This window comes from Prionailurus bengalensis, chromosome C2 (assembly GCF_016509475.1).
Source record: "Prionailurus bengalensis isolate Pbe53 chromosome C2, Fcat_Pben_1.1_paternal_pri, whole genome shotgun sequence".
In the NCBI taxonomy this organism is placed as follows: domain Eukaryota; kingdom Metazoa; phylum Chordata; class Mammalia; order Carnivora; family Felidae; genus Prionailurus; species Prionailurus bengalensis.
Window position 1 is genome coordinate 4142602 of NC_057350.1, and position 26024 is coordinate 4168625.

Below are 26024 nucleotides of genomic sequence, written 5' to 3' on the forward strand. Positions count from 1 at the left end.
ACAGTGTATGAAATTGTGTATGGGGTGTGCTTCCAGTCTTGTGCACGGAGCAAAATGTTCTGAGCAGATGCTGCTGGCTGGGGCCCTAGTAGTTTCTCCCTCATTCCTCATCCTCCCTGCGGGCCCCAGATGGCCCAGGCCGTTTGTATCAGGGGAGCCGGGGGACCGCTCCTGTGTGGTGGGTTCACGGGAAGCCAGGTACAAGAGGAAGACGGATGGCAGGGGGGTCAGTTCCAGGGTGGGACGGGGAATGAGAGACGATGGGAGTGAGGAGTGGGGTGGCCCCACAGGGCAGGCTCGGAGCCGCGCAGACAGGATCCCCGAGTGGGAAGACGCAGACAGCAGTCGCGGGGACGCACCCGGGCTGCGGGTGACGTACTCCCGTCATTATGCCTCTTCGAAATAAGACGAGGCACATTCTGTATAATTTTCGCACTCCACTTTTTGACCTGGCTGTCGTTCCTGTGGCTTCAGGAGATCTCTTTCCCTCTGGGACCCGTGGGTGGTGCCCTTGGGCCTCTTCAGCCAAACCCGGGGCCCACTTAGTGAGTGGATGGCCCTGGGCAAGCCCCTGGGCCTCAGTTTCCTCACCTGTGCAGCAGGGATAGGCTTCCTGCCCGACCCTGTAGGCTGGTGGGTGGCTGAGGCAGACCCTCCCGGTAAAGCCCGTCACCGTCAACGCCGCCCTCAGCGTTCCCGGACAGACAGGTGCCCGGGCTTCATTCTACCGCATTTTACAACTGACGCACCAGTCAGATCGTCTTCCGCGGGAACGAACTAACGCATTCACGGTTTTTCCTTTTTCGTTGGCTCATCGTCCAAACCACCGCTTCAGATCTGATGCGTTTTATGCCACTGGGAGCCTTCTGGAGAATGACGTATTCATGTCCAGCTTGCTGGGTGTTCTTAAGTCCACCTCTGCACTCACACCATGGGATGCGGGAAGGTTCCAGAAGGGGTCAGCTGTGTAGAAAGAAACGATGAGAGCGAACCTCTGCCTTTCACTCAAGGATTACCTGTTTCGTGCAAACTTCTAAAAAGCTGTGGTGATCCCAGTTATGAACAGTTACGTCTTAAAACCCCAAGGGGCTTATCGTCATTAGGCGTTCTCTCCCTGACCAACCGATTTAACTTGCAAGGATGAATATTGGTGTCTTTTTAAGAAACAGTGTCACGCCTAAGGATGCGACCTCTGCCTTGAGCCTTTGAATGGAGGGAAAGCCCTTTCTTTGGTGTCAGCACCGGCTCGCCCTTCCACACTGTAGAACTCCAAACCCACGCGGCCCTTGTGTTTCCCAACGCTTCAGAGGCACGAACCGCGTCCCTGGTTCCCATGGGCACACGCAGCCGTTCCTTCCCTGGAGCCGGGAGGAGCCGTGGTTAGCGCGGCCGCGTCCTGTGCTGGGCGCCACTCACGCGCTCGCTGGTGCCGCCGACCCTGCCCCCACCGCCCAGGCGGCCACGCTGGCCTAGCGGCAGGTGCCCGGCGCGCACGCGCCGTGTGTACTCACTCTCCCGCTTGGGTGGGCGGGCATTGCAGGAGTGCGGCGGGTGAAGAGGGAGGACCTGGACGCCGGCGGCGAGAGCCTGGTCCGCTACAAGAAGGAGCCCTCGGGATGCCCCGTGTGTGGCAAGGTGAGGCTCGGATATTTCTAACACTGGCTTCTTCGCTGCTTCCGACGACTTCTTGTTTTCACCCCTGTCTGCCTTGACCCGCTGCCCCTGCCCCTCCCCAGGAGCCTATCTTCCCCTCCTGTTGAGTCAGCTTCCCACCCAGCACCCCGGGTGTGGTCACGGGTGGCTGGCCCCGGGTCACCATGAAAATAGTAGCCTCCTGTTCCTTGTGAATCGCTTCCGTTCACTCACCTCTCGTGTTCTCCTCCTGGAGTGGGTGGGGTCAGAAGGGCTCAGGACACCCGCGCTCTGGGTTTACGTGGCCCCCAGGACTGGCCGTCCAGACGGAGACTCTCAGGCCAGCGGGGCCCCGCAGGTGGCTTCTGCTGCTGGTTCGTCCCCTGAGCTACGTGACGGAGGCCGCGGGGCCCCCGCGTCCCAGCCCGGCCCCAGCGGCCGAGGAGAGGGCAGTGCCTGTGTCTCCACCCCCATCACAGCTGGAAACAGCCGTGGACGTGGGCAGTGGACGTGACTTGTGCTGACACCCGGCGCACAGAGGACGGAATTCTTCTCTGATGCCAAGTTTCAGAAAATTGCGGCTCTTTCTGTGTTTACTGGCTTCTTCCCAGGCCCCATCCTAGTGATGTAGTTTAGTGAGCGAGTAAAGTTGAGCAGAATCCCGCTGGTAGTGGAGACCAGAGGACGGTTAGGTCTCCGGGGTAATGTGGGCTCATACTTGGACGACCGTTCGCTCCTGTCCGCTCGTGACTCTAGCACCTGGGAAGGGTACCGGGGACACGTAGCGTGTCCTCGTGCCTGGTGCGGCTGGTCAGGCCCCGCTCCTCCGCCCGCAGGTGTTCTCCTGCAGAAGCAACATGAACAAGCACCTGCTGACCCACGGCGACAAGAAGTACACCTGCGAGATCTGCGGCCGCAAGTTCTTCCGCGTGGACGTGCTCAGGGACCACATCCACGTCCACTTCAAGGTGCCAGCACCGCCCTCTCCCGGGTGGCTCACGTGGACGCGTGGCGGGCCCTCGTGGTCAGCTTGGCCCCACTGCCTCTCTTCAGCTGGGCTTCTGTGACCCTCTGCTGCATCCATCCGGAGCCCCGTCTGCGGGGCTCACAAGCAGTCCCTCCGTTCTAGGTGTTTCCCAGGGAGTGGGTCGGGGGGGTGGGCAGCGAGGACGGGGTCGTCTTTAAGGGCAGAAGTGCCGACCCAGGCGGCAAATGAGGAAATGGTAGGTGGTGCTCGGGTCCGGTGAGGACGGTGAGCCCCCGCCGGGCTCTCGGAGCCGTCTGTCCGCCTGCCTGCAGCGCAGGACCTGTTTCCTGGCAGTCCCGGCCTCGGGCACGGGTTGGGGTTTCGCTGAGAAGGTGTGAGTCAAAGGCGGGGGGCGAGCATGAGTGTGAGGGGCTCCCCAGGGCAGGTGCTGGGCCACGTGGACTGAGCCGGGGTGGGAGGACGGACCCAAGAGCGTCCGGGAGCTTTAGTCGGAGGGGTGAGGGGCACTTAGGCTTCACTGGGACCTGGGATGCTAGTCTGCCGCCTCCTCAGCGTCCACTTCTCTCCTGCCATGAAAACATGGCTTCCTGAGGATTCAGTTAGGCCCAGTGCAGGTGAGGGGCCCGGCCCGGGTGCGCGCCTGTGGCTGCGCGGCTCTGGTCAGGTGCTTCTCCTCCGACAGCTCCTTCAGAAGGTGTTGCTGTGTGTGTGTTAATGGAAAAGCAGGAATTGAACTTGAGTAAGAAATAGAGCCTAGGCCCCCGTGAAAACCTCCTAGACGCGATAGCAAACTTTCCAAAGGAAACCTGCCCACCCTTCCCAGAATCCTAAGTTTTGCTGAAAAACGAAAGCTGGCCAGCAGTGCCGTGCGCCCCTGGCGGCCTCTGGCAGGAAATGGGCCGCGCCCGGGAGCATGGAGCCCAGGTCCGCCGCAGCCGTGGGGGCGAGCAGCTAAGACGGGGAGCCGACCCCCACGCAGGCACCCCACGCCTGGCCGCCAGCCCGCTGCGCACTCAGCGGGGGTGTGCGCGGGCCCGAGGGAGCCACGGGGGACACGGCAGGCAGCCCCGGGTGGGACACTGCCTTCTCCACGTGGGCCGGCCCGGCACTCTTGGGGGGCGAGGGACCCGTCAGCGCTTCTGTGCCCGTGCGGGAAGCCGGACCTCGCGACTGCGTTTTCCAGGACATTGCGCTGATGGACGACCACCAGAGGGAGGAGTTTATCGGCAAGATCGGCATCTCCTCGGAGGAGAACGATGACAATTCGGACGCCAGCGCGGACTCCGAGCCTCACAAGTACAGCTGCAAGCGGTGCCAGGTACTCGCCACGGGCCTTCGTGCCCAGGCTGGCGGGAAGGAGGCAATTCCGGCAGAGAGATGGCGGGGCCGCTCGCGGACGGTGGGTGTGGCTCTCCCTCTTCACACGACCGCCGTGTCAGAGCCGTCTCGTGGCTGGTGTGCGTGCGGCCGCGCGGGGACCCGGGTTGGGGTGGGGAACCCATCTCCGGAGGCCGTGCAGCGGGTGGTGATCCGCTCGCGGCGTGCGCGGTGGTCCCCGCGTTAGGCTTCGCTGCTCCGCGGAGATGCAGTTCGCTCCCTACCTAGTATGGGTTCCCGTGCGGCTGTGCCTGCGTCAGGCACCCGGCCACGTGGCCGTCCGGGAGGTGGGGTGGGTGGGGAGCAGGAGAGGGTGCAGGGGCAGGCCGGTCTGCAGCGGGGAGCAGCTGGCGCCCGCCTCCCCCGCTCCCCCCGCTCTGCAGTTTCCTGGCGCCGGCCCCGCCCTTGGGAGTCCCCTCTGTCCGGCCCGGGCGGCGGGCCGCCACCGGGGCCTCGGCGCCCAGCGGTGCCATCGTCAGCTGGAGGGCGGGAGGCCGTGCGCGGGCGTGAACGGTGCACCTGTCGGCAGCTCACGTTCGGGCCGCGGGAAGGAGTACCTGAAGCACATCATGGAGGTGCACAAGGAGAAGGGCTACGGCTGCAGCATCTGCAACCGCCGCTTCGCCCTGAAGGCCACCTACCACGCCCACATGGTCATCCACCGGGAGAACCTGCCGGACCCCAACGTGCAGAAGTGAGGCCTCCTGGGGCTGGGCTTCCGGGGCCTGGCACGATGCCAGAGGGGGCGCGCTCCCTGCGGGCGGGCGGGTCTGTCCCCCCCCCGGGAGCCCTGTGGCCGGGTCTTGAGGGAAGCACGCTCACCTCCTTTATCCCGCACGTGGGGGGTCCCGCCTCCCTCGCCCTCCTGGCCCCGCAGCGCAAGTCGACCGCGCCACAGACTGATAGTGTCGTTCTCGGCCTGCCTAGGGAACCGCCGGCAGCCCCGGTTCCCCACCGTGATTAGGTTCCCTGGATGCCGAAGCCGTGGTCAGTGCCGTGTGCCGGGGCGAGCCAGCGGTCGCCCTGTGTGGAGGCCGCCGTAGCCAGCTTGGGCTGCGGTAACGGGGCGGCTGGGCAGCCTGCACGGTGGGAACGTGCGATGTCAGGCCTGGAGCCGCGAGGTCTGAGTTCAGGGGTCGGCAGGGCTGCTTCCCCTGGAGGCCGGGGCTTCCGGGCTTGGCTCCTAGCCGCGGCCCTGGCCGTGTGCTCACGTGGTCCTCCCCCCGTGCGCGTCTGTGTCCCAGTTCCTCCTTCCGGCGAGGACATCAGTCATACTGGAGTGGGGCCACCCTGGTGACCTGATGTTTCACTCCTCTGTGAAGACCCTGTTTCCAAATGCTGTCACCTTTTGAAGGCCCGGAGTCAGGACTCCAGCCTGTGGACTTTGAGGGGCGCACGGTTCAGCCCGCATTGGAGGCTGCAGCGTTCGTGTCCGGCGGCCTCCACTAGCCTCTTTTCTGCGACCCCTGCGTGAGGAAGGGGCTCGGGGCAAGCGCTCTGCTGTTGCCCCCGCCCTGAGGCTCGCGTCTCCTCGCAGGTACATCCACCCGTGCGAGATCTGCGGGCGCATCTTCAACAGCATCGGGAACTTGGAGCGGCACAAGCTCATCCACACAGGTAGCGCGCTGCCACGGGACCGGGACGGACCCGGGGTGTCGTGGCGCCCCGCTTGGAGGGCCTGTCCCCACGCTCCCTGCTCTGGCAGTCTCGCCGCCCCACCACCCCCCGCCTCCGCGCGCTCTCTCTCTGGCCTCTCCTGTCCCTGCGTCCTCGCCACCGCTTCCGTCCCCAGCGGGGGCCCCTGCCCTGTGGCCCCGGCGGCTCCTGGGGTCCCTCTCGCGGCCGAGGAGCCGGAGCGGAGGTTCCGTGGAGGCCGTGAGCTGTGTCGCGCCGCGCTTCTCCATTGCCGCCTTCGCAGCGGACGCGGCTGGGCGGGCCCAGGCGCTGAAGCGCGGGTGCACTTGTCATGCAGGGGTGAAGAGCCACGCCTGCGAGCAGTGCGGGAAGTCCTTCGCGCGGAAGGACATGCTGAAGGAGCACATGCGCGTGCACGACAACATCCGCGAGTACCTGTGCGCCGAGTGCGGGAAAGGTACGCGGGCGCCGGCGGGGGCGGGGGGCGTGGTGTCGCCCGGCGGGGCGGGGTGAGGGCGCCGGGACACAGGCAGCGCAGGGCGTCCGCGATGGACTCGAGGCTCAAGTGAGCCACCTGAAAAGAGGGGCGAGCGCGCAGCCAGGGGCTGAGAAACCGGAAGACCCGCCGTGCGCTCCTGCTCCTCGCGTGCAGCCTAGTGCGCGGCCCCTCCCTGCGGCTGAGCCGAACCTTCCACGTGGGACGGGTTGGCTGTGACCAGTGAGCCTGGGTCCCCGGCTTTCGGGTGAAATTACTGGAATAATAAACCTATTAGCAAAAGATCTCCCTTCTGTAAGTAAAATGCCGGGGGGGGGGGGGGGGGGGGGGGGGGGTCATCCCAGGACATGGCAAATTTTTAACCCGTTTCTGTTGCAAAACACAAGAGCCTCTGGGGCCGCGCGACGGCGCTGTCTGCAGAGGACAGCGTCACCTGGGCCCCATTCAGACCCAGGCACATCAGGCTCTTGGCTTTGCCTTTAGCTCTTTTAAGCATTTTGTATCCTATAAAAGTTTTTTTTTCCTTTATTGGGTTCTTATTTATTCATTATTTATTTTGTTTACTTGGTTTGAGAAAGCGAGCAAGCAAGCATGAGCAGGGGAGGGGCAGAGAAAGAGGGAGGGGAGAGCGCCCCAGCAGGACGCTGGCTGTCAGCACAGAGCCCGATGTAGGGGCTGGAGCCCACAAACTGTGAAATCATGATCTGAGCCCAACTCAAAAGCCAGTCACGTAACTGACCCACCCGCGTGCCCCTCCTTTACTTGTTTTTTAAGTTAAACAGAAAAGTGCGAAGAAAACACAGATGTCTCATAATTCCCCTCATCGGATAACCCGTTAAGCACACTTGAAATAAGATTACGTGTAAAAGCTTAGAAAGAACGAACTTCAGAGGAAGCAAGACGTGATCATTTCCCCTTCTCCTGCCTGCGCCCTCCCCCCCATCTGTCTCCCTGGAGGTGACAAGTGCTTGTTTGTCCTCCAAAGTCACCTTGTGCAGGGGCAGCACGCAGCCTCCGTCATTGGAAAAGCAAGGCAGGCACCTAATTTTCCATTTCTGAAGGTAACACCAACTGGCACACGAGGTACAGGTGTTGCTTCTGCCTCGAACCCATTACGCTCTTCAAGAGAACCTCTGTGTCTGTTTTGTAGGAACATTCTAGAAGTTTCTGTGCCCGTCTTAGTGATGCTGTCGCTCTCCCAGCCCTTCCCCCACTTACTGCCACCTGTCCCCTGGCTGGAGGGGGACAGTGTGGAGCAGGAGAGAGACGGGGAGGGTCAGAGGTGTAGCTGCTAGAGTGCTTCCCTCCAGGGGGCAGGGAGAAGCCACGCCTGGGTCCCCTGGAGGGCCTGGCGGGGGAGGGACAGGTGCCCAGGGAGGGCAGTGAGGTCAGAGCCACATCTTGCCATGTGTCATACATACTCATATTAGAAGCGTGTTTAACGTTTAGTTTTGTGATTTCTTCTTGAATTCTAAGTACTTTCGCGAGGCCGCGGTGGGAGGTCGGAATGGCGGTGGGGGCAGGGGGGAGAGCTTTGTCGTGACTCTCCTTCTGTGCCTGTGACACGCAGTTACTTTGTGACTTAGGATCTGTTCATTTTAGCTGCGGTGGGGGGGGGGGGCAAGCCAGGAGGGACTGGTTCTCTTCCGTTCATCTCGGTGGTGGCCCCCTCAAGGGTCAGAGCCAAGGTGCCGCTGTGCCCGTCACAGCCTGGGGAGCGGCCAGCACTGGCGAAGGGAAGGAGGCAGTAGACTTCGGGGGTGGGGGGGGCGGTGTGTAAATTGCTACACAGGGTGGGCCGTTGGACACTGTTAGCTGCCGCTAGAAAAGTTTCTTGTTAACGAAAGCACAAAGATCTGTTTGCAGCATAAAGACGAGCTTCTGCTGTAGCACTGTTGTGACCGAGAACAGCTGCAGACGCTGAGGGACTGTTTACATTGGCCTCAGGGCTTTTGCCCTCACTGTTCCCTCCACCGGGAATGCTGTTCCCCCATGCAGCTCCTGGCCCCTCCCCCACTTCCTCCAGATCACTTTTTCAGCCGCCTCCTCTGAGAGGATCCCCCCCCCCCCCCCGACATCCCACGTGATGAGCCGGCACCCGGGCCCCTTCTGTTCCCTCTCCCCCTGTCCCCGCTTTATCCTGCTTTTCTTCGTCCCTTCCCACGTGGCCCTCTCCCTGTGTGGCCGGGGCGTGGCTTGGCTCACTGCTCAGTCTGGCGCCTGCAGTGGAGCTGGTCCCGTGTCAGGTGCTGGCGTGGCAGGCATGTTAACGGGCTGTGAGTCGTGTTCACGGCTGACAGCAACATGATGGTGGGTTTGCGCTGTCCGCGCTGCGTGGGGCGGGTTCACATGGCGCCCACAGAAGTGACCGCACGGCAGAGGGTCTGATCCGCGTGGCCAGAATGGGTTCAGCGGTGTCCCGGGGGCCGGGGTGACCTGGCAGGGCTGCTGGGCCGCGTCCTCGGGGCTAACCTCTTGTCGCCTGGAGCTTTTCACTATGAGCGCGTGTGATGGTTTCGATTGAGAAACTAAAACCCGCTTATTAGGGGAAAAACTCTCTTCCGAAGTCAGTGCTAGGCTCACACGTTTGCGCTTCCTGGAGCCTTAGAAGCCTTTTCTGGCGGACCGGCACTTGGGAGACTCCTGCTCCCTCTGCTGGCTCAGACAGGCCGGTTCTCGTGGCTTCTCACAGCTCAGCTGCGCCCGGGTTCGTGCAGGTCTGGCGTGGAGGCAGGCCCGTGTTTGTGCAGGCCCAGCCCGGCCAGGCTGGGTTCGTGCACGCGTAGGGTTTGTGGAGGCCCGGGTTCAGCCGGGCCTGGGGTCCAGTAGCAGCCGGAGCTGGCCGAGCCTCCCCTCCCCATTCACCGGGACGGGGTTTCCCAGGTAACCCGGCGGGGACCGTGGCCAGACGCGGCTGTTGTTTCACTACCGTTACCGAGGGCAGTACCAGCGGTGGTCGGACTCTGCCCCTCCCCATAGTCCCTCCAGGTCCTGTTCTGTGTGGCGGTGACAGCCGTGGCCTGTCCAGGGCCCCTTGACCGGTTAGGTCTGCAGCCAGCAGGACTGGATGCATCGGCCTTGCGCTTGTGAGCCCCCACCCACCTGCTCTGCAGTGGTTTTTGCCCACAGCTTCTGTGGCCCCGGCCTTTCCGTTCAGACTGTCCACTGAACCAAGACCCCCACTTCTGATGCACACCATGTGCCGGAACCCCCCCCCCCCCCCACCGATTCACACCGTGTACCAGGACCCCCACCTGCTGCTGGTTCACACCCTGTTCCAGGACCACCCCACCACTCACTCACACCCTCTACCCGGGTCGTCCCTTTTCGACGCCCAAGTTAGGTTGTACTTTATCTCACCTCCTTTAGCCAAGATTGACTTCGTTACGCTTAATTAAAGGTAGACTGAAAGTCCGTGCGTATACCACACAGTTCTAATGTCCAGAAAAGTGAATTCTCATCTCGGTTAACATTAGCGTCCTCAGGACCAACAGGAACTCTGTGGCGGGCTTGCACGGCTCTCAGCGGGTGACTCCGTTGTGTCACAGTGGTTGCTTTGAGCACCGACCCTCAGGTCTGGGCAGGCCCCCGATCACATGAGGTGTCCAGACGTGTCTGGACCTCTGAGGGCATAACTGCCCATCTGCGCTGGTGGAGGGGGTCCTTGGGGAGATTTACCCCCCAAGTCCCGACCTCTTCTCTTGTTGCACGCTCACCAAGACCTGTGCCTGCCCGAGGACCCAGATCCCAGGCAGTGTGGAAGGTCTAGGCTGTGGTGTAGGCACCGTGGTGGGGCGGGGGGGGGGGGGGGCGGGGGGAGGGATCTTGGCACTGGGTAGGGCACAAGCACTGTGAGGGGCTCTGGGCACGGGGAGGAGTGGAAACTATTGCAGGTTGGGCACGGGCATTGGGGGGGGGGTCTAGCTGTGGGGTGGGGTGTGGTGTGGGCACTGGGACGGGTGTCTTGGTCCAGGGTGGGGTACAGGCACTGTGAAGGGTCCCGGGTGCGGGTGCTGCAGTGGAGGGCCCAGGTCCCAGGCACAGTGGAAGGTCCAGGGTGTGGTGCAGATGCTGTCACGGGGAGTCCCGTGTGCGGGGCACGGCAGGGGTGCGCGGGCACAGTGGTGGAGGGTCCCCGGCAGGGGCGCTACGGCAGGGAAGGGTCCCGGGCGTGGGCACAGTGGTGGGGGGTCCCCGGCGCGGGCGCTGTGGCAGCGCGGGGTCCTGGGGAACACAGGGCAGGTGCAGGGCCGCTCTGGAGGCGGGAGAGGCGGGCTGGCTGAGCGTCGGGCGTCCCCCCCGCCTCCCCCCTCCCCTGCCGGCAGGCATGAAGACCAAGCACGCGCTGCGCCACCACATGAAGCTGCACAAGGGCATCAAGGAGTACGAGTGCAAGGAGTGCCACCGCAAGTTCGCGCAGAAGGTCAACATGCTCAAGCACTACAAGCGGCACACAGGTGAGTCCGCGGAGCACCTGCGCTCCGGTGGGCCCAGTGGGACGCGTCGTCTCCCCCGATCTGCGGCTCCCGGCGAGCCCGGCTTCTCGGTTCTGCGAGTGCCGTCCTCGGAGCCGTGGGCAGGCGGCCTCAGGCGTCAGAGGCCGTCCCCTCCCCGTCCCCAACACACGGGAGCCCGGGTCCCTGCACGGCTCGCCCCCGGGTCTCGGTGCCACCTGCCGGTCCTTAGTGTTCGTGCCTCGCGCCGGCCGTTTCCCTGCCCGAGCGTGGGCCTGAGACGCGATCGGACAAGGGCCCGCCGGCCACGGTTTCGTCTGGGGCGGGAGGCCCCGGAGCGCCTCCGCGTCTGTGCGTCCACAGAGGGCAGGGCACCCGTTAAAAGCGATGTTAATTCACGTAGAGGTCTGTGACACGACCGGGTAAGAAACAGCCTCTGTGGCAACAGGCATGAGTTCCTCTCTTACAAAACGTTCCGTGTGGATAAACGCGTGTGTGAGTGAGAACCAGGGCCCGTGGGAGCTCAGAGGTCCCCCAGGGGATCAGGTGTGTCTGTGCATGAAACTTCCAGGGAGACCTCTCCCTGTGCCCGTGTCCTCCCTCACCTGGGTTTTGAGGCCCGCACTGTCCGCCCCGCCCACCCGCGCACCCCCCTCCCTCACTGCCCCCACAGCGGTCCAGGCCACCACCTGGCCACTGGCCCTGCGTCCCTGGGCGATCACGGGGGCCCCCGTTTCCCCGGGGAGCCCGTTGGAGACTCTGCGCCTTTTCTGGGGAGCTGTGTCACTGCCGGGGACTGGGCCACACGCCTCCTCGGGTTCTGTCTCGCTCCGCAGGCACATTGGCCACCAGGACATAGTTGCCTCTGTGCCTGCCTGCCCCTCAGCGAGCTCGGGGCCCTGCACACGCAGGGACTCGGCACAGACTCCCAGGACCGAGCGACTGGGTCTCTAAAATCGCTTTCCTTGTTTCCGTTTCCGGGGAAAACGCCGGTTAGGAGACGTGCTGAGGGTCCACCTTCTTGTCCGCGTCGGGTGCCGCGGTCTGAGGGCTCTACCCGTGCTCGCCAGGCCGATCCCCGCAGACTGAGCTCTCGGGGCGGGGGGCGGCGGGGGTGGGGCCCTGGGAAGCTTCTGCGGTGCGGTGTCCGGCCTCCCTCCCCGGGAGCTGATGCCCAGCACGGCCGACTGCGTGGGCTCCGCCCGTTGGGGGTGGACGGCGGTCCCGCGGGTCCCGGCCGGGCGGCGACGCCACCCCCCGCGGAGGGAGGCGCTCGCTGAGCTGCCCCGGCTTTTCCGTGGGGTCAGCGTTTGCTCTGGGGTCTCCTGCAGTTTCCCTTCCCCCCGCGTCCTGGGCACCCACGGGGACCCTCGGGCGAGGAGTGGAGTTGAGCCCACCCCCCACCCCCGAGCCCCTGACGTTAGCGCGCCCTCTTCCGCAGGGATCAAAGATTTCATGTGCGAGCTGTGCGGGAAGACCTTCAGCGAGAGGAACACGATGGAGACCCACAAGCTCATCCACACGGGTAAGCGGGGCGGCGGGCTGCACGCGGCGGGGGCCGGCGTGTGCAGACGATTCGGTGTGCTGCCTCCGCAGGCGGTCCCTGCCCTTTAAAAATCAGCCCTCCGGCACTCCCACGCACCCACTGTCGGACTCTCAGATGTGGGAGCAGCGTCGCGCCGCCGTGCGCCGCCACGGAGAGGCCGCTGGCCCGCCCGTCCCCTGCCTCACCCGGCAGGTGACCCCGGCAGCGCGTGCAGGGCGCGAGGCACCCCCCCTCGCCCGCCCTGGGGGCCGTGGCGCGACGCCACTCACGACCTTGGGCTTGTCTCCTCCCCGCGTGCGCGAGAAGTGGGCAAGCAGTGGACGTGTTCCGTGTGCGACAAGAAGTACGTCACCGAGTATATGCTGCAGAAGCACGTGCAGCTCACCCACGACAAGGTGGAGGCGCAGAGCTGCCAGCTGTGCGGGACCAAGGTGTCCACCAGGGCGTCCATGAGCAGACACATGCGGCGCAAGCACCCGGAGGTGAGCCGGGGGCGGGCCCGCGCTTCCTTTTCCCCGCCCGCCTGTCCGGCGGGTGCGCGCTGCCCCTGCTCGGAGCCCCCCCACCCCTGCGCTTCCTTCTCCCCGCCCCCCGCCCCGTCGGGTGCGTGCTGCCCCTGCTCGGAGACCCCCCCACTCCCACGCTTCCTTCTCCCCGCCCCCTGTCTGGTGCATGTTGCCCCTGCTCAGAGACCCCCCACCCCCTACTCTGCCGGTCTGTCTGGTGCACACTGCCCCTGCTCGGAGACCCCCCGGTGCTGACTCACAGACCCGTCTCCCTCCGTAGGCCCACAGTTCTTAAGGCAGGGCCTGGGTCTTACCTTCCCCTCTGACTTGCAGTGCCTGCACCTGGGAAGCAGTGAATGAATGAATAGCCTCAAACATGTTTTTTGCTAACATTCTAGATTTTTAAAGTGTGTTTGTTTATTTATTTTGAGAGATAGCAAGCGGGGGAAGGGCAGAAAGAGAGGGAAAGAGAATCCCAAGCAGGCTCCGAGCCGTCAGCACAGCGCGCGGCATGGGTCTCGATCCCACGACAACCGTGAGATCGTGACTTGAGCTGAAATCCAGAGTCGGATGTTCAACCGCCTGGGTCACCCAGGCGCCCCCGTAAGGTTATAGAGTATGTTCTCGTTGGAATTCCAGCAGGACAGGAGCACGAGGCTGATTCCCTTCCCCTGTTCCTCCCTCCAGAGCGGCTAATCCAGAGCGCAGAACGGGGAGTCTCCACGTGGCGTGGGGGCTGAGCAGGGTGCTGACTGGAGGGAGCAGTTGTAGAGAGGCAAGCACAGCCTGGATGGCCTGGGCGCTTGTTCCCAAGGAAGATCCGGGGCATTTGCATAATTCACCTATTTAAGTTCTTTTTTCAGATTTTTATTTAAATTCTAGTTAGTTAGCGTTTTTAGGAGCAGAATTAACGATTCCTCTCTTACGTACGACACCCGGTGCTCAGCACGACCAGTGCCCTCCTTAGTCCCATCCCCCACCCCCTTCCTTCCATCAACCCTCAGCTTGTTCTCTATCATACTCTCTTAGAGGTGTTTCCTTCTCTGTTTTCCCCTCCTCTTCCCGTATGGTCATCTGTTTTGTTAAATTCCACATAGGAGTGAAATCATACAGTCTGTGTCTTTCTCTGACTTCTTTCGCTTAGCATGATACATTCTGGCTCCATCCACGTCGTGGCAAATGGCAAGTTTTTCGTCCCTTTTGGTGGCTGAGTTATACGACGTTGTATATACGTACCGCATCTTTTTCATCCATTCATCAGTTGGTGGACCTTGCATTTCTTTCCATAGTTTGGCTACTGTTGACAGTGCTGCTGTAAACATTGGGGTGCACGTGCACCCTCAAATCTGTATTTTTGCACCCTTTGCGTAAATACCTATAGTGCAATTACTGGGCCGTAGAGAAGTTCTATTTTTAACTTTTTGAGGAACCTCCATGGTGTTTTGCACAGTGACTGCACCAGTTTGCATTCCCACCAACAGTGCACGAAGGTTCCCCTTTCTCCGCATCCTCCCAAAACCTGTTGTTTCCTGAGTTGTTAATTTTAGCCATTCTGGTAGGTGTGAGGTGGTATCTCATGGGGGTTTTAGATTTGTATTTCCCTGATGATTGGTGATGTCGAGCATCTTTTCATGTGTCTGTTGGCCGTCTGGACGTCTTTGGGAAAGCGTCTTCTGTCCATTTCTTAACTGGGTCTTTTGTTTTTTGGGTGTTGAGTTTGAGAAGTTCTGCATAGATTTTGGATACTAACCCTTTAACGGGTAACATCGTTAGCAAATATCCTCTCCCGTTCTGTCGGTTGCCTTTTAGTTGCGTTGATGGTTTCCTTCTTTGTGCAAAAGCTTTTCATCTTGATGAGGTCCCAGTAGTTCATTTTTGCTTTTGTTTCCCTTGCCTCCAGGGACATGTCTAATAAGAAGTTGCTCTGGCCGAGGTCAACGAGGTTGCTACCCGTTTTCTCCTCTAGGATTTTGATGGTTTCCTGTCTCACATTTAGGTCTTTCATCCATTTTGAGTTAATTTTTGTGTCTGGTGTAAGAAAGTGGTCCAGGTTCATTGTTCTGCATGTCGCTGTCCAGTTCTCCCAACACCTTTTGCTGAAGAGCCTGTCTTTTTTCCATTCGATATTCTTTTCTGCTTTGTCCAACGTTACTTGACCATATAGTTGTGGGTTCATTTCTGGGTTCTCTATTCTGTTACATTGATCTACATGTCTGTTTTTGTGCCAGTACCATACTGTCTTGATGATTACAGCTTGAAGTCCAGAATGGTGATGCCCCCAGCCTTGGTTTTCCTTTTCAGGATTGCTTTGGCTATTCAGGGTCTTTTGTGGTTCCATGCAAATTTTAGGACTGTTTGTTCTAGCCCTGTGAAAAAATTCTGGTGGTATTTTGATAGGGATTGCATTAAATGTAGAGATTGCTTTGGATAGTATCGACATTTTAACACTGTTTGTTCTTCCTGTCCAGGAGTGTGGAACCTTTTTCCATTTTTTTGTGTCTTCTTCAATTTATTTCATAGGCTTTCTACAGTTTTCAGAGTAGAGACCTTTTATCTCTTTGGTTTGATTTATCCCTAGGTATCTTATTGTTTAGGGTACAACCGTAAGTGGGATCGATTCCTTGATTTCTTTTTCTGCTGCTTTGTTATTGGTATATTGAAATGCAACGGATTTCTGTGCATTGATTTTATATGCTGCTGCTTTGCTGAATTTATGTGTTCTAGCAATTTTTTGGTAGAGTCTTTTGGGTTTTCTCCATAGAGTATTACGTTGTGTGTAAGTAGTGAAAGTTTGATTTCTTCATTGCCGATTCGGACGCCTTTTATTTCTTTTTGTGGTCTGATTGCTGAGGCTAGGACTTCCAGTAGCACGTTAAATAGTTAATGGTGAGAGCAGACATCCTTGTCTCGTTCCTGATCGTAGGGGAAAGACTCTCAATTTTTCCCCATTAAGGGTATTGGCTGTGGGTCTTTTCTATATGGCCTTTATGATGTTGAGGTATATTTCATCTGTCACTACTTTCTTGAGGGTTTTTATCAAGAAAGGATGCTGGATTTTGTCAACTGCTTTCTCTGCATCTATTGAGAGGATCATACAGTTCCTACGGATCATATGGTTTTTATCAACCGTGGCCTGTCATGTTGGCTGATTTGCAAATATCGAACCACCCCTACAGCCCAGGAGTAAATCCCACTTGGTCATGGTGAATAAGTCTTTTAATGTACTGTTGGATTCAATTTGCTAGCATCTTGTTGAGAATTAACTGAAAAACAAAACTGGAAAAGAAATGCAGGTAAACAGACATCAGATCACTTCGGGGGAAGACTTTCTAAGTGTAAAATCAGCAGGAAAAGTCACAAGCAAAAACATCTGTAGATTTGACTGTCTGAACAGTGTACTACTTAGAACTTCCGTGGTCCAAAAGGGTAAGCAGAGGGCAGACTGGAAATACGTGCAAGATATTCCTGTCACTAGCAGGTGTAAGTCGCCGATATTAAAGCTGATAGCCGTTCAACGAGAAGCCATAAGAACGAGCCCACGCGCGGAAAGGAAATCTACAAGGTTCAAACCCAGAAAGGAATGTTCCACCCCGCCGAATCCCGGAAATGCAAACGTTAGCTGAAGCTGCTATCCACCGTGTGTTGGCTTAGCAGGAGAATTTTAGATTAAAAATGACCGTGCTGGCTGGCACGCATCCAGCACTCTGGCCAGTGGATGTCCTGGGACACGGCAGGACGGTATTGTCCCAGTGCTTTGTAAATGATGGCTTGGACCTCTCGGTTTCCAGCAGGAGAAATGTGGTTAAACTTGTGACAGTGTAGCAATATGCTTGGCTCTGTGAACACATTTCACAGAGAATTCTAGATGCAGTTGTAAACGGTGGTCATAAAGAAGAAGGCTGCAGCGGGTGCATGATGTACATGTATACGTGCTATGTGTCCCGTATGTCCTACGTGCTATTTGTGGGTACACGGTGCTCACCTGTGCAAAATAGGTTGATCAGGGCGCCTGGGTGGCTCAGTCGGTTAAGCGTCTGACTCTTGGTTTCAGTCAGGTCATGATCTCACCGTTCGTGGGATCAAGCCCCTCGTCGGGCTCCATGCTGATGGCACGAGCCTGCTTGGGATTCTGTCTCCCTCTCTCTGCCCCTCCCCGACCGTGCTCTTTCTCACTCTCCTTCTCTCAAAATAAATTTTAAAAAATAAAATAAGTGGTCAGCACAGAAAGAAGAGAAGACAGTGTTGCACCGTGGTCTCCTGGTGTTGAAGTTGTGGGTAATTCCTTGTTTTCATATTTTCTCCATCTGTAAGAATTTCTTTTAACGAACAGGGATGACTTTTGCCATCATAAAAGCACCGTCTGCCATAACATGGGGACAGTAGGTGTTTCTTTTCCTTCTGGAGCCCTGCCTCGCCACCCCCCCTCCCCACGGCCGGTTCAGGACCCACCGCTGTGTGCCCGGAGCCATTCTGAGCTGAGCCTGTGTAGTTGGGACTCCCCCAGCTGAGCTCCTCTTAATTCCCTCTTCCGCGAGCAGCCAGCCAGGGTTTTCACCTTGCAGAGCAGCCGGGTTGCGGGAGCCCGAGTGTTAGCGTCCCCTCGGCCGACCCCTGTCGGCCACAGTGACGTCCAGGTCTCGGGGCCTGGGGTGGGCGCTGCGCCCTCCCCAGCGGCACGCGATGAGTCTGGAGCCTGCGCGAGTTCTCTGTTGCGGGAGCGTCTGTAGTTAACGGGTGTTCACGAAGAGCGTGCAGGTCGGTTTTCACGGACCGGGTGGGTGACATGGGTCGCTGGGTGCAGAGAGAGGCCTTGGTTAACAGGGGGGTGCTCGGCGAGCGCTTTTGTCCAGCGAGTCCTTTTGCCGGGGCTAAAGATCGCTTCCTACTTAACTGATCGCTGTGCAAGGTCGCCTTCTTGTGCCTGCTTCTCAGAGGGGGGCAGTGTTCTGTGTAGCCTGCCTGAACACACCCGCCCTGGGCAAAACGAGCATCCCGGGAGGGGAGACCGACCGTCCAAGGGCAGCGAGAGTGCCGTGGTGGCCCTTCCGTTCCCACCTCTTCTGTTCCCCGAGGCTTCGGCCTGGTCTCCGTGGGCCATTCCCGTGTTTCGTTCTGGGTCGTTCACACACGCGTGAGCCGCTGCTGGTGAGCCCCGGGAAGCCAGCCAGGCAGGATGTGTCTCCCCCTCCTGGACTTGGCCGTCTAGGGTGGGAGACCGAGGGAAGAGCAGGAGGTGGACGAGAGGCAGAGCCGCCGCAGGAAGCACAGCACGCGGAGGAGGTGACCCCAGACGGCGGAGAACGTGGCGGGGTCCCGGGGACGCCTGGGCGAGCTCTGCTGTGGCTGTTTGTGCTGCCGCTGACACCAGGCTGTACGAGAGTGTGTGTGTCAGCAGGGAGGCGGCCGGTGACGGAGACGGAAGCCGCACCTACCGTGTCTAGTCCACGATTCTCCGCCTGCTTTAGTTGGGCAAAAGCGTAAAGGTGCTTGCAAAGCTGTCCGGGTGAAGAACCCTCGCAGACAGACTTACGGTCTCCCCCCCGATCTCACGTAGGCTTTCCACGCGCGTTCCCTTTTCTTAGGGCTCACCTGTACCGTGCCTTCCTGGGGGCCCCTTCTCTCTGCACTGTCCCACTTAGGATTTAATTCCCCGAATCGGCACAGCAGCACGTGAACTGGCTTGTGGGTGAGAATCGGGGGCGGGACACCCCTGAGCCATGGGAGGGCTGCTGGCCCCGAGGGGAGCGCGTGACAGCGTGTGGGTCTGCAGTGTGACTCATGGAGGGAAGGCGGGGGCGAGGGGTCACCTCAGCACCGAATTGACGAGAGCAAGTTCCCGTACCTGTGTCCAGTTGAAAAGTAGCGTTTGAAGTAGAACCGTTTCATTTTTGGTGATTCTTCACGGGACAGGTTTGCTGTTTGTATCCGATCCTGCCCCGCTTATCGTATGAACCAACAGAGGAGTCACAGAAAATCCATCTACGAGAGGCATACAGTGTGAGGCAAAAAAAAAAAAAAAAAAGGCAGAAAAGAGACAGGTGCACCCCTCTCCCCCGACCCCGCGTGTAAGAGCATCACAGAAACTTGAAACGCGGGGAGACGGGGGTGAGGGAAGGAAGGGCCGGGGCCAGACGGCGCCGAGCCGGGCTGGGTCAGAATGACCGAATCGGCTGCCGGCGCGGCGTCCCCTGGCTCACCACCCGTGCTCGCTCGCAGGTCCTGGCCGTGAGGATCGATGATCTGGACCACCTCCCGGAGACCACCACCATCGATGCCTCCTCCATTGGCATTGTCCAGGTGCGCACCGAGCAGGCCCGCAGGGTGGGGCGGAGGGGCCCAGACGGGTGCCGCGAGGGGCCTTTGGGCAGGGCCCCCAAGTCCCTTCCTTTCCCCGGCATCTCTCGTTTTCTAGTAGGTTCTCTCTCCCAAGGCCTTTTGGAACGTCTCCTAGTTTCTGTAACGTTTCCAGAACTTCAGTCGTTTCCAATACTGAGGTATCTCATTTTAGAGAATAGACAGTAATCTTCAAGCTCCCTGGAGAAGCGGTAGGGGGTGTGGGTGTAGAGACAAAGTTAGGTTTATTTTAAGGAATTGGCTTATGTGATCGTGGAAGCTGGTAAGTCCTAAATCCGCAGGGCGGGTGGGCGGGCTGAGACCCAGGGAAGAGTCCACGCTGCACCTGGAGTCTGACGGCTGCCTCGAGGCACAGGTCCCTCTTCCCCAGGGACCTCAGGTTTTCCTCTTAAGGCCTTCGACTGATTGGGTGAGGCCCACCCATACCATAGGGGGTCATCTGCTTTACTGGGAGTCCACTGATTTAATGTCAAGCTCCTCTAAAAAAACACCTTCACAGCATCTTTGCTGGGCAACCACACACCCAGGTGCCCTAGCCCAGCCTCAGTGACGCATAAAATTAACTATCACGGTTTCCGTAAAAGCTTAGCGTAATTAGATTGTGGTAACCAAAATAACTTTATTACATGAACTTTTAGCCAATGTCTTCATAAAAATGTTTTTTTCTCGTAAAGGGAATATGCCATGCTCTTGATTCCTTTAAAATCACGTTCACATCCCTGTACTGGAAACGGTGCTTTGAGCACAGTGCTCAGGTGCTGGGCCGTCGTGAGTGAGCAGGGGAAGGCCTGGGCTGCACCAGGGGCCCACGACCCGCGTCCAGCCCCCGTGAGGGCAGCCCCACGATGGCCTGGCCCTGGCAGGCTTCCTCTGGGTCTGTCACTGGGTGGGATCCTGTCACCTGGGATGGCATCAGGGGCCCAGGAGGCGTGGTCGGGGACTAGTCTGGAGAGCCTTGCCGGCCACCGCTGCCCAGTGGCCTCTGCGATGCTGAGCTCAGTCGTGGCGTCAGCCGGGTTCAGGAGGTCGGCCACAGTGTGGCAGTGCGCCCTGGACGGGCCCAGAGAAGTGCGCAGGGCACCTCTCTGGGGTCGCCATTATGGCTGGCCACCGTTGCTGTCCCCAGAGGAGGTGACCGTAAAGTTCTTGGGGTCAGAGCCATCCTGACGATCCAGGATCGTTTGTCTCGTGCATTCGCTTCAGCCTGGGGGTGGAAGCGTGGACACGAGAGGCATTGCAGCCTCGGGCCGAGCTCGCCAGGCCGAAACGCTGGTCCGCGTGCCAGCGCGAGACGCGGCTCTTAGAAGTACGACTTCTGTGTGATTTTCTTCACTGAAAAGAAAGTGAACCCGGCAGGAACACGCCCCAACCCCTGGAGGCGCAAAGGAGCAGACACACCACGGTCACTGTTCCCTGCAGCAGCGTGGTGGCCTAGGGAGGTGGCCGGGACGGTGCTGGGACCCCCGTGGCCACTCTGGGGACACGCCCCAGTGACCCTGACGTTGATGAGCCTTCTGTCCCCGCAGCCTGAGCTGAGTCTGGAGCAGGAGGAGCTGGCCGAGGGCAAGCACGCGAAAGCTGCCAGGAGGGCCCACAAGAGGAAGCAGAAGCCGGAGGCGGAGGCGGCCGGCGCCCCCGGTGCCCGAGGAGGCCGCCTTCAGCGAGTACTCGGAGAAGGAGCCCGTGCTGTCCGGCGTGGGTGACGAGACCGACTCTGCGGTGCAGAGCATCCAGCAGGTGGCCCCCTTTCCGCCGCGCGCCGCACGTGTTCCTGCGCACACGCCTGACTCGGGGGCGGCCCCTTGGTGGCCCGCGGCCCACGTAGCGTTAATCCCGGGAGCTCGTGCCAGCTGCGCGTGTCCCAGCTTAGAGCTAGACGTCGCACCTGTCGTCGTGAACAGTGGTGTGACCGTAGAGCGCGCGAGGGACAGCCGGCCCCGCCTGGTTGGGGATCGGGTTGTTTCTGGGAGGTTAGAAGTGGCCTCCGTGTGTTCCTTCGTCGCGGAAGTGGGCCGACCCCCAGCCCTGGGAGGGATGCAGGGACCCCCAGCCCAGGGGGAGGGATGCAGGGACCCCCCAGCCCCGGGAGGGATGCAGGGACCCCCCCAGCCCCGGGAGGGATGTAGGGACCCCCCAGCCCCGGGAGGGATGCAGGGACCCCCAGTGCCAGGGGAGGGATGCAGGGACCCCCAGCCCAGGGGGAGGGATGCAGGGACTCCCAGCCCCGGGGGAGGAATGCAGGGACCTCCAGCTCCGGGGGAGGGATGCAGGGACCCCCCAGCCCCGGGAGGGATGCAGGGACCCCCAGTGCCAGGGGAGGGATGCAGGGATCCCCCAGCCCCGGGAGGGATGCTCGGGGCTGCCTTGTGTGCTGCTGTCCGTGGGCGTCTCCAGTTTGCTCAACATCAGCACTTTGGTTCGGAGGCTCCCAAATCTGTCATCAGCGTGTGCTGGTCCTCAGTCTTGGATACTAATCGCAGTCGCACACGTTTCTTGAGTTTCTTTGGCAGCTCATTCTTGTCCTTTCTCTTGAACTGGTGCGCTCCTGGGCCGCACATCTGTACGGTGCTTCGGGGTTGGCATTTCCGTTAACCAGCAGCCAGGCGTGGGGCTGGAGAGAATGGGAGAGGCGGGGCGCACGTCTGTCTTTTTCGTTACCTCTTCGCCCCGATCTTCTCCAGCCTGGGACGTCGTTTGTGTCTGTGTCTGTGTCTTACTGCCCTTTGTCACTAGAATTCTTTTTCTGGGACAAGATTAACTCGGTTTAATCTTCCACCGCCCGGTGTTTCCTCTTCGTCTGGGCCGGATGTGGGGTCACCCCACGTGCTGAGATGGCTCCCGTCTAAAGCGCAACATAAAGTTTGGCGGTTGTCCGTTTTGCAGACGCTACTGATGCCTTTGTGTCGTGCGTGACTCTTGCAGGTGGTAGTGACGCTGGGGGACCCAAACGTGACCACTCCATCGAGCTCCGTCGGCTTGACCAACATCACCGTGACCCCCATCACCACTGCAGCCGGGACTCAGTTTACCAACCTCCAGCCCGTGGCTGTCGGGCACCTGACCACCCCGGAGCGCCAGCTACAGCTGGACAACTCGATCCTGACCGTGACCTTTGACACCGTGAGCGGCTCTGCCATGTTGCACAACCGCCAGAACGACATCCAGATCCACCCGCAGCCGGAAGCTTCGAACCCGCAGTCCGTGGCGCACTTCATCAACCTGACCACCCTGGTCAACTCCATCACGCCCCTGGGGAACCAGCTCAGCGACCAGCACCCGCTCACGTGGCGGGCGGTGCCCCAGACGGACGTCCTGCCCGCGCCCCAGCCGCCCGCGCCCCAGCCGCCCGCGCCCCAGCCCCAGGTGCCGGCCGAGCCCCAGCAGCACATGTACAGCTACTGAGTCAAAGCGCCAAGAACTCATGAGGAGCCCTGCCCACAGGTGCTCTTGCTTATTTTTGACATTTGTCTGCTGGATACCAAACCGAGAGAAAAACTTCGTCCTTGAGGTGTAAGTGAGGTTGACTCAGCTTTGCGGAATTGTCTCCAGACCCCTCTCCCCCCTCCCCGGCTAGCACTGCCATCTGATAGCGTGCCTGGGGGGTGACTCCTGGCAGGTGGCAGCATGTGTGAGCGGCTCAGCCTGTGCCCGGCAAGGCCGCGTGTCACCCGCCTCCCCTAACAGAACTTGGTTGGTGGACACGGGGTCCGGGCAAGCGAGGCGAGCAGGGGCCGAGAGGTGAGTGATACGTTACGGGGAGCAGAGTGGCCCGCTGGTGTCCTTTCGGGCCTCACTCGCTGCGTCAGCGCAGAGAACGGGTTCCCACGGGGCCACCGGCTGCAAGGAAACGCCATTTTCGCCTCCCTTGCGGCTGTTTCTGGCGAACAAGCAGATAGAAGTGATAGTAACGTTTGTTTTCTTCTTGGAGATCTGAGTTGAGTCCAACTCGATGCACGCAACTTTGGGCCGAAGACCCGTGAGGAGGTGTTCCGTGGCTGCGGACGACCCCCCTCTGGCCTTGCGATGGGTGAGGGGTCCCCGGAGGTCACTGATTCGGGCCCGAAAGGCCTCTTTGTAACATAACACGTGGATTCACTTTTAGTCTCAGCTTTCGTTTTTTTTTTTAACTTTATCTCAAGCACATATTACGTATCCGGGACGCCGTCGTGGCCACGTCGTTCTTGATTTTGACACGCTAAAGTCGTTTGCACTGTAGGAGTGTCGGTCCACGTCCAGTTCTGCGCCGGTGCCCGAACACAGGGGACACCCCACTGTGTGGGACGAGTCGGCCCCATGCCGTCCCCTCTGGTGGCTCCCGCAGAGCCGTGTCGGGATCCGCCGCCATCCAAATATATTTATTACGGCTGAGGCTCAGCCAGAGCCACCGAAGAGCAGGGAGGAAAGTCACGTTTTCTTTCTGTGGCAACTTCAGTCCAAAGGTTGATCTGCTTCAGGACCAACTTCCGATAAAAATATTGCAGGAGGTTTGGCTCTTTACAATGGAAAAGTGTAGGTTTTTCTGAAGCACACAGATACGGCCATTTGCTGCCGGGCGGTCGTGAAAGCAGAGGCGGTCCGTTCGTCAGTAGGAGCGTTCGTTAATGGCCTTCGTGCTCGCACGTGCCAAGTAAGCGCCATCCCCGCGTCCCCGGCGCACACGCTGTCACACGCCGCGTCCCCGGTGTGTCAGAGGTGGTGGGCCAGGCTCACGCGAGCCCGCTGGTCAGCCGGGGAACCAGGGGCTCAGGTTTTAGCCTCCTGAGACTTTTTAATGCTGTCCAAAATGAAATGATACGTCTGCCTTGCTGCGGCCTTGATCGCTCTTTGTCACGCATCCCGTGTTATTTGGGAGACCACCTTGAAGAAAGAGTGACACGTCAGTAGTGGACCCGTGAGGCGGGAGGCGTCTAGGGCCGCCAGGGAGGCCAAGGGCCACTCCTTCTGCAAAATGCAGCGTCCTCGGCATTTCCCTTGATTCCGAGTCGTGAGATCTTGAGGACGGGGCTCGAGTTCGTATCGTGCAATACCTGTCTTCAGAACTAAGGACCTCCCGTCACCCACGCGGCACGTAAGAGCGTCCCCAGAGTCCGCACCGTGGACACAGCTCGGTCACACTCCTGTCTCCTGCCTGCAGTTGAATTAATAGTGGGAGGTTATTTGACTCTTTAATTTATGATAATTATTTTTATGTTATTTATGTATATAATTAACTGCTTTATACACGACAATTCCATCAAGCGAACTTGGGCTAGGAGGGATATATTTTCTCAAATCCTGTCCTTCATCCTCCAAATGTAAGCGGTCCGGGTCCCATGGGGTCATCAAGAGTACCGAGGTTCCTAATGTATTTAAAAAAAAAAAAAAGAAAAGAAAAATCACTGACGGTTTTTTTTTTTTTTTGACCAAGTGAAAATACAGACAGGATGAAACCTCTTTTAGCCTTTATCTCCTGTTCCGCTTCCCTATGAAATAAAGGCCTTTTAAATCACAGTTTTATTTTTTTAAAAGACGTTGTTTTTGTGCCTCGAGTAAGGACGCATCGGATGCTCCTCCAGATCCCAGCGTGGGCCGCGTGGCCCTGGTGCCCGCTTGTTGTTCATTTACACACACAGATGTGGGACGATCCCCTGTGTGATAATCAGCTCGAACTCCAGATAGAAATCAGCGCCACTCCTGAGTTTCCCGTAGACACGCTTGGTCTTACTCACTTTTAGTCTTACTAGGGTCACCACCTGAGGCCAGATAGGTTCGTGTTGTCTTAAAACAGTTGCTGTGAATTTGCGTTTGCAAGAGCTGGAGAGCAGAGAAACAAAACAAGACAAAAACCACTCAACCAAAAGGGTCCCCGACCATAGATTGTTCTGCGCGTGCATCGCTGTTTACTGACGGGAAGTATTTCATGTTTTAACTGACGCCAGGTGCGCAGCTGTGTTCACGGGAGGACATTAGATCAGGCCGTTGTGGCCGCCCAGCTCTGTGAGTCCGTGCTGGGTGTCCTAGATTAAGCAGTCGCGAGAACTTACCTTGGACCCGTGGATTTGTAAGGGTGTGGGGTCCTGTGCCACGTTCACGGTGTGACTCTCACAGAGCTGGATCCCAGGCCGCCGCTGCTCCCCGTGAATTGCGTGCTCTGTGGCGAGGAAGAGTCTGGGCCCCCGGAAGGGCACTTCCGTGGACGTGCCCTCTGCGCCAGGTGCCACCTCACTCGGTCCGACAGGAAACCGCCTCGGAGAATCCCGGGGGCGGGAGGGAGGGTCACAGACCTTACGCGTCCTTTCCAGCCACGGCATCATCCGAATGCGCGAAGCTCGAGGCTTCTCAGCGCCAGGTGGCCTCCGTGACTTCCCGTTGGATTTTGAAAGGCACGAAGACTGTTTTGAGGAGTCGAGTAATTGTCGTGTCCCATTGGTTTGTATAATAACAAATAAAAGGTGCGGTGACCTGTGTTTTTCATTCGCTGGCCCTCCTCTCCGACCACCAGTTCCGGGCGGCCCCCCACCCACGGCGTCTTTGGAGAATAGTTGTAGTTCCTGCCATCGACCGCCTCTTGATTCCTGTCCAGCCCGAAACCCACTTGATGTCTAGGCCATTTGACACATTGTCGGAGACACTGAGGTGTATCAGAAGCTTTCACGGGGATCTGAAAAACAGCGAAGAAGGTGTGTGTCGTATCTTCGGCAAAGCTTAGATCGGGAGAAAATGGATGTGAAAAAGAGAAGTAGCCAGAGAGGGGAAAACTTAAGGCATTTCTTTGGACAGGTGGCCCGGAACGGTCCCTTATTTCATTGGTCAAACATTAGATTATATGTTCCCATCTGTTAGGATCGTCATTTTAAAGTTATGAAACACCTTAGGTCCCATCCAGTCCTTAGGGATTGAACTGCGAGAGCCTGTCTTAGATACTTTTGTCCAATTTTAGGTAGTTTCCGGTAGCAGCTAATTCTGCCAGTGAATAGAGTTGGTTCATTTGACCTTCCTGTAGGGGCCGGACCTACACGGTTCTCTTCCACGCAAAGGCAGCCTTTCAGCACACTTC

General features: G+C 59.1%; 1 protein-coding gene across 1 annotated transcript in view; it reads left to right on the forward strand.

The window, feature by feature from the left end:
• Positions 1-24478, forward strand: part of PRDM15 (PR/SET domain 15) — a 66359-nt gene extending 41881 nt beyond the window's left edge. Inside the window, 14 exon segments of the mRNA XM_043593547.1 lie at positions 1541-1635; positions 2469-2600; positions 3804-3938; positions 4527-4535; positions 4537-4691; positions 5535-5614; positions 5970-6089; positions 10454-10585; positions 12024-12107; positions 12435-12610; positions 18851-18931; positions 20515-20622; positions 20624-20725; positions 21911-24478. Of these exon segments, the coding sequence (XP_043449482.1) occupies positions 1541-1635; positions 2469-2600; positions 3804-3938; positions 4527-4535; positions 4537-4691; positions 5535-5614; positions 5970-6089; positions 10454-10585; positions 12024-12107; positions 12435-12610; positions 18851-18931; positions 20515-20622; positions 20624-20725; positions 21911-22390 (1889 nt within the window). The 3' untranslated portion in view covers positions 22391-24478.
• Positions 24479-26024: the final 1546 nt, after the last annotated feature.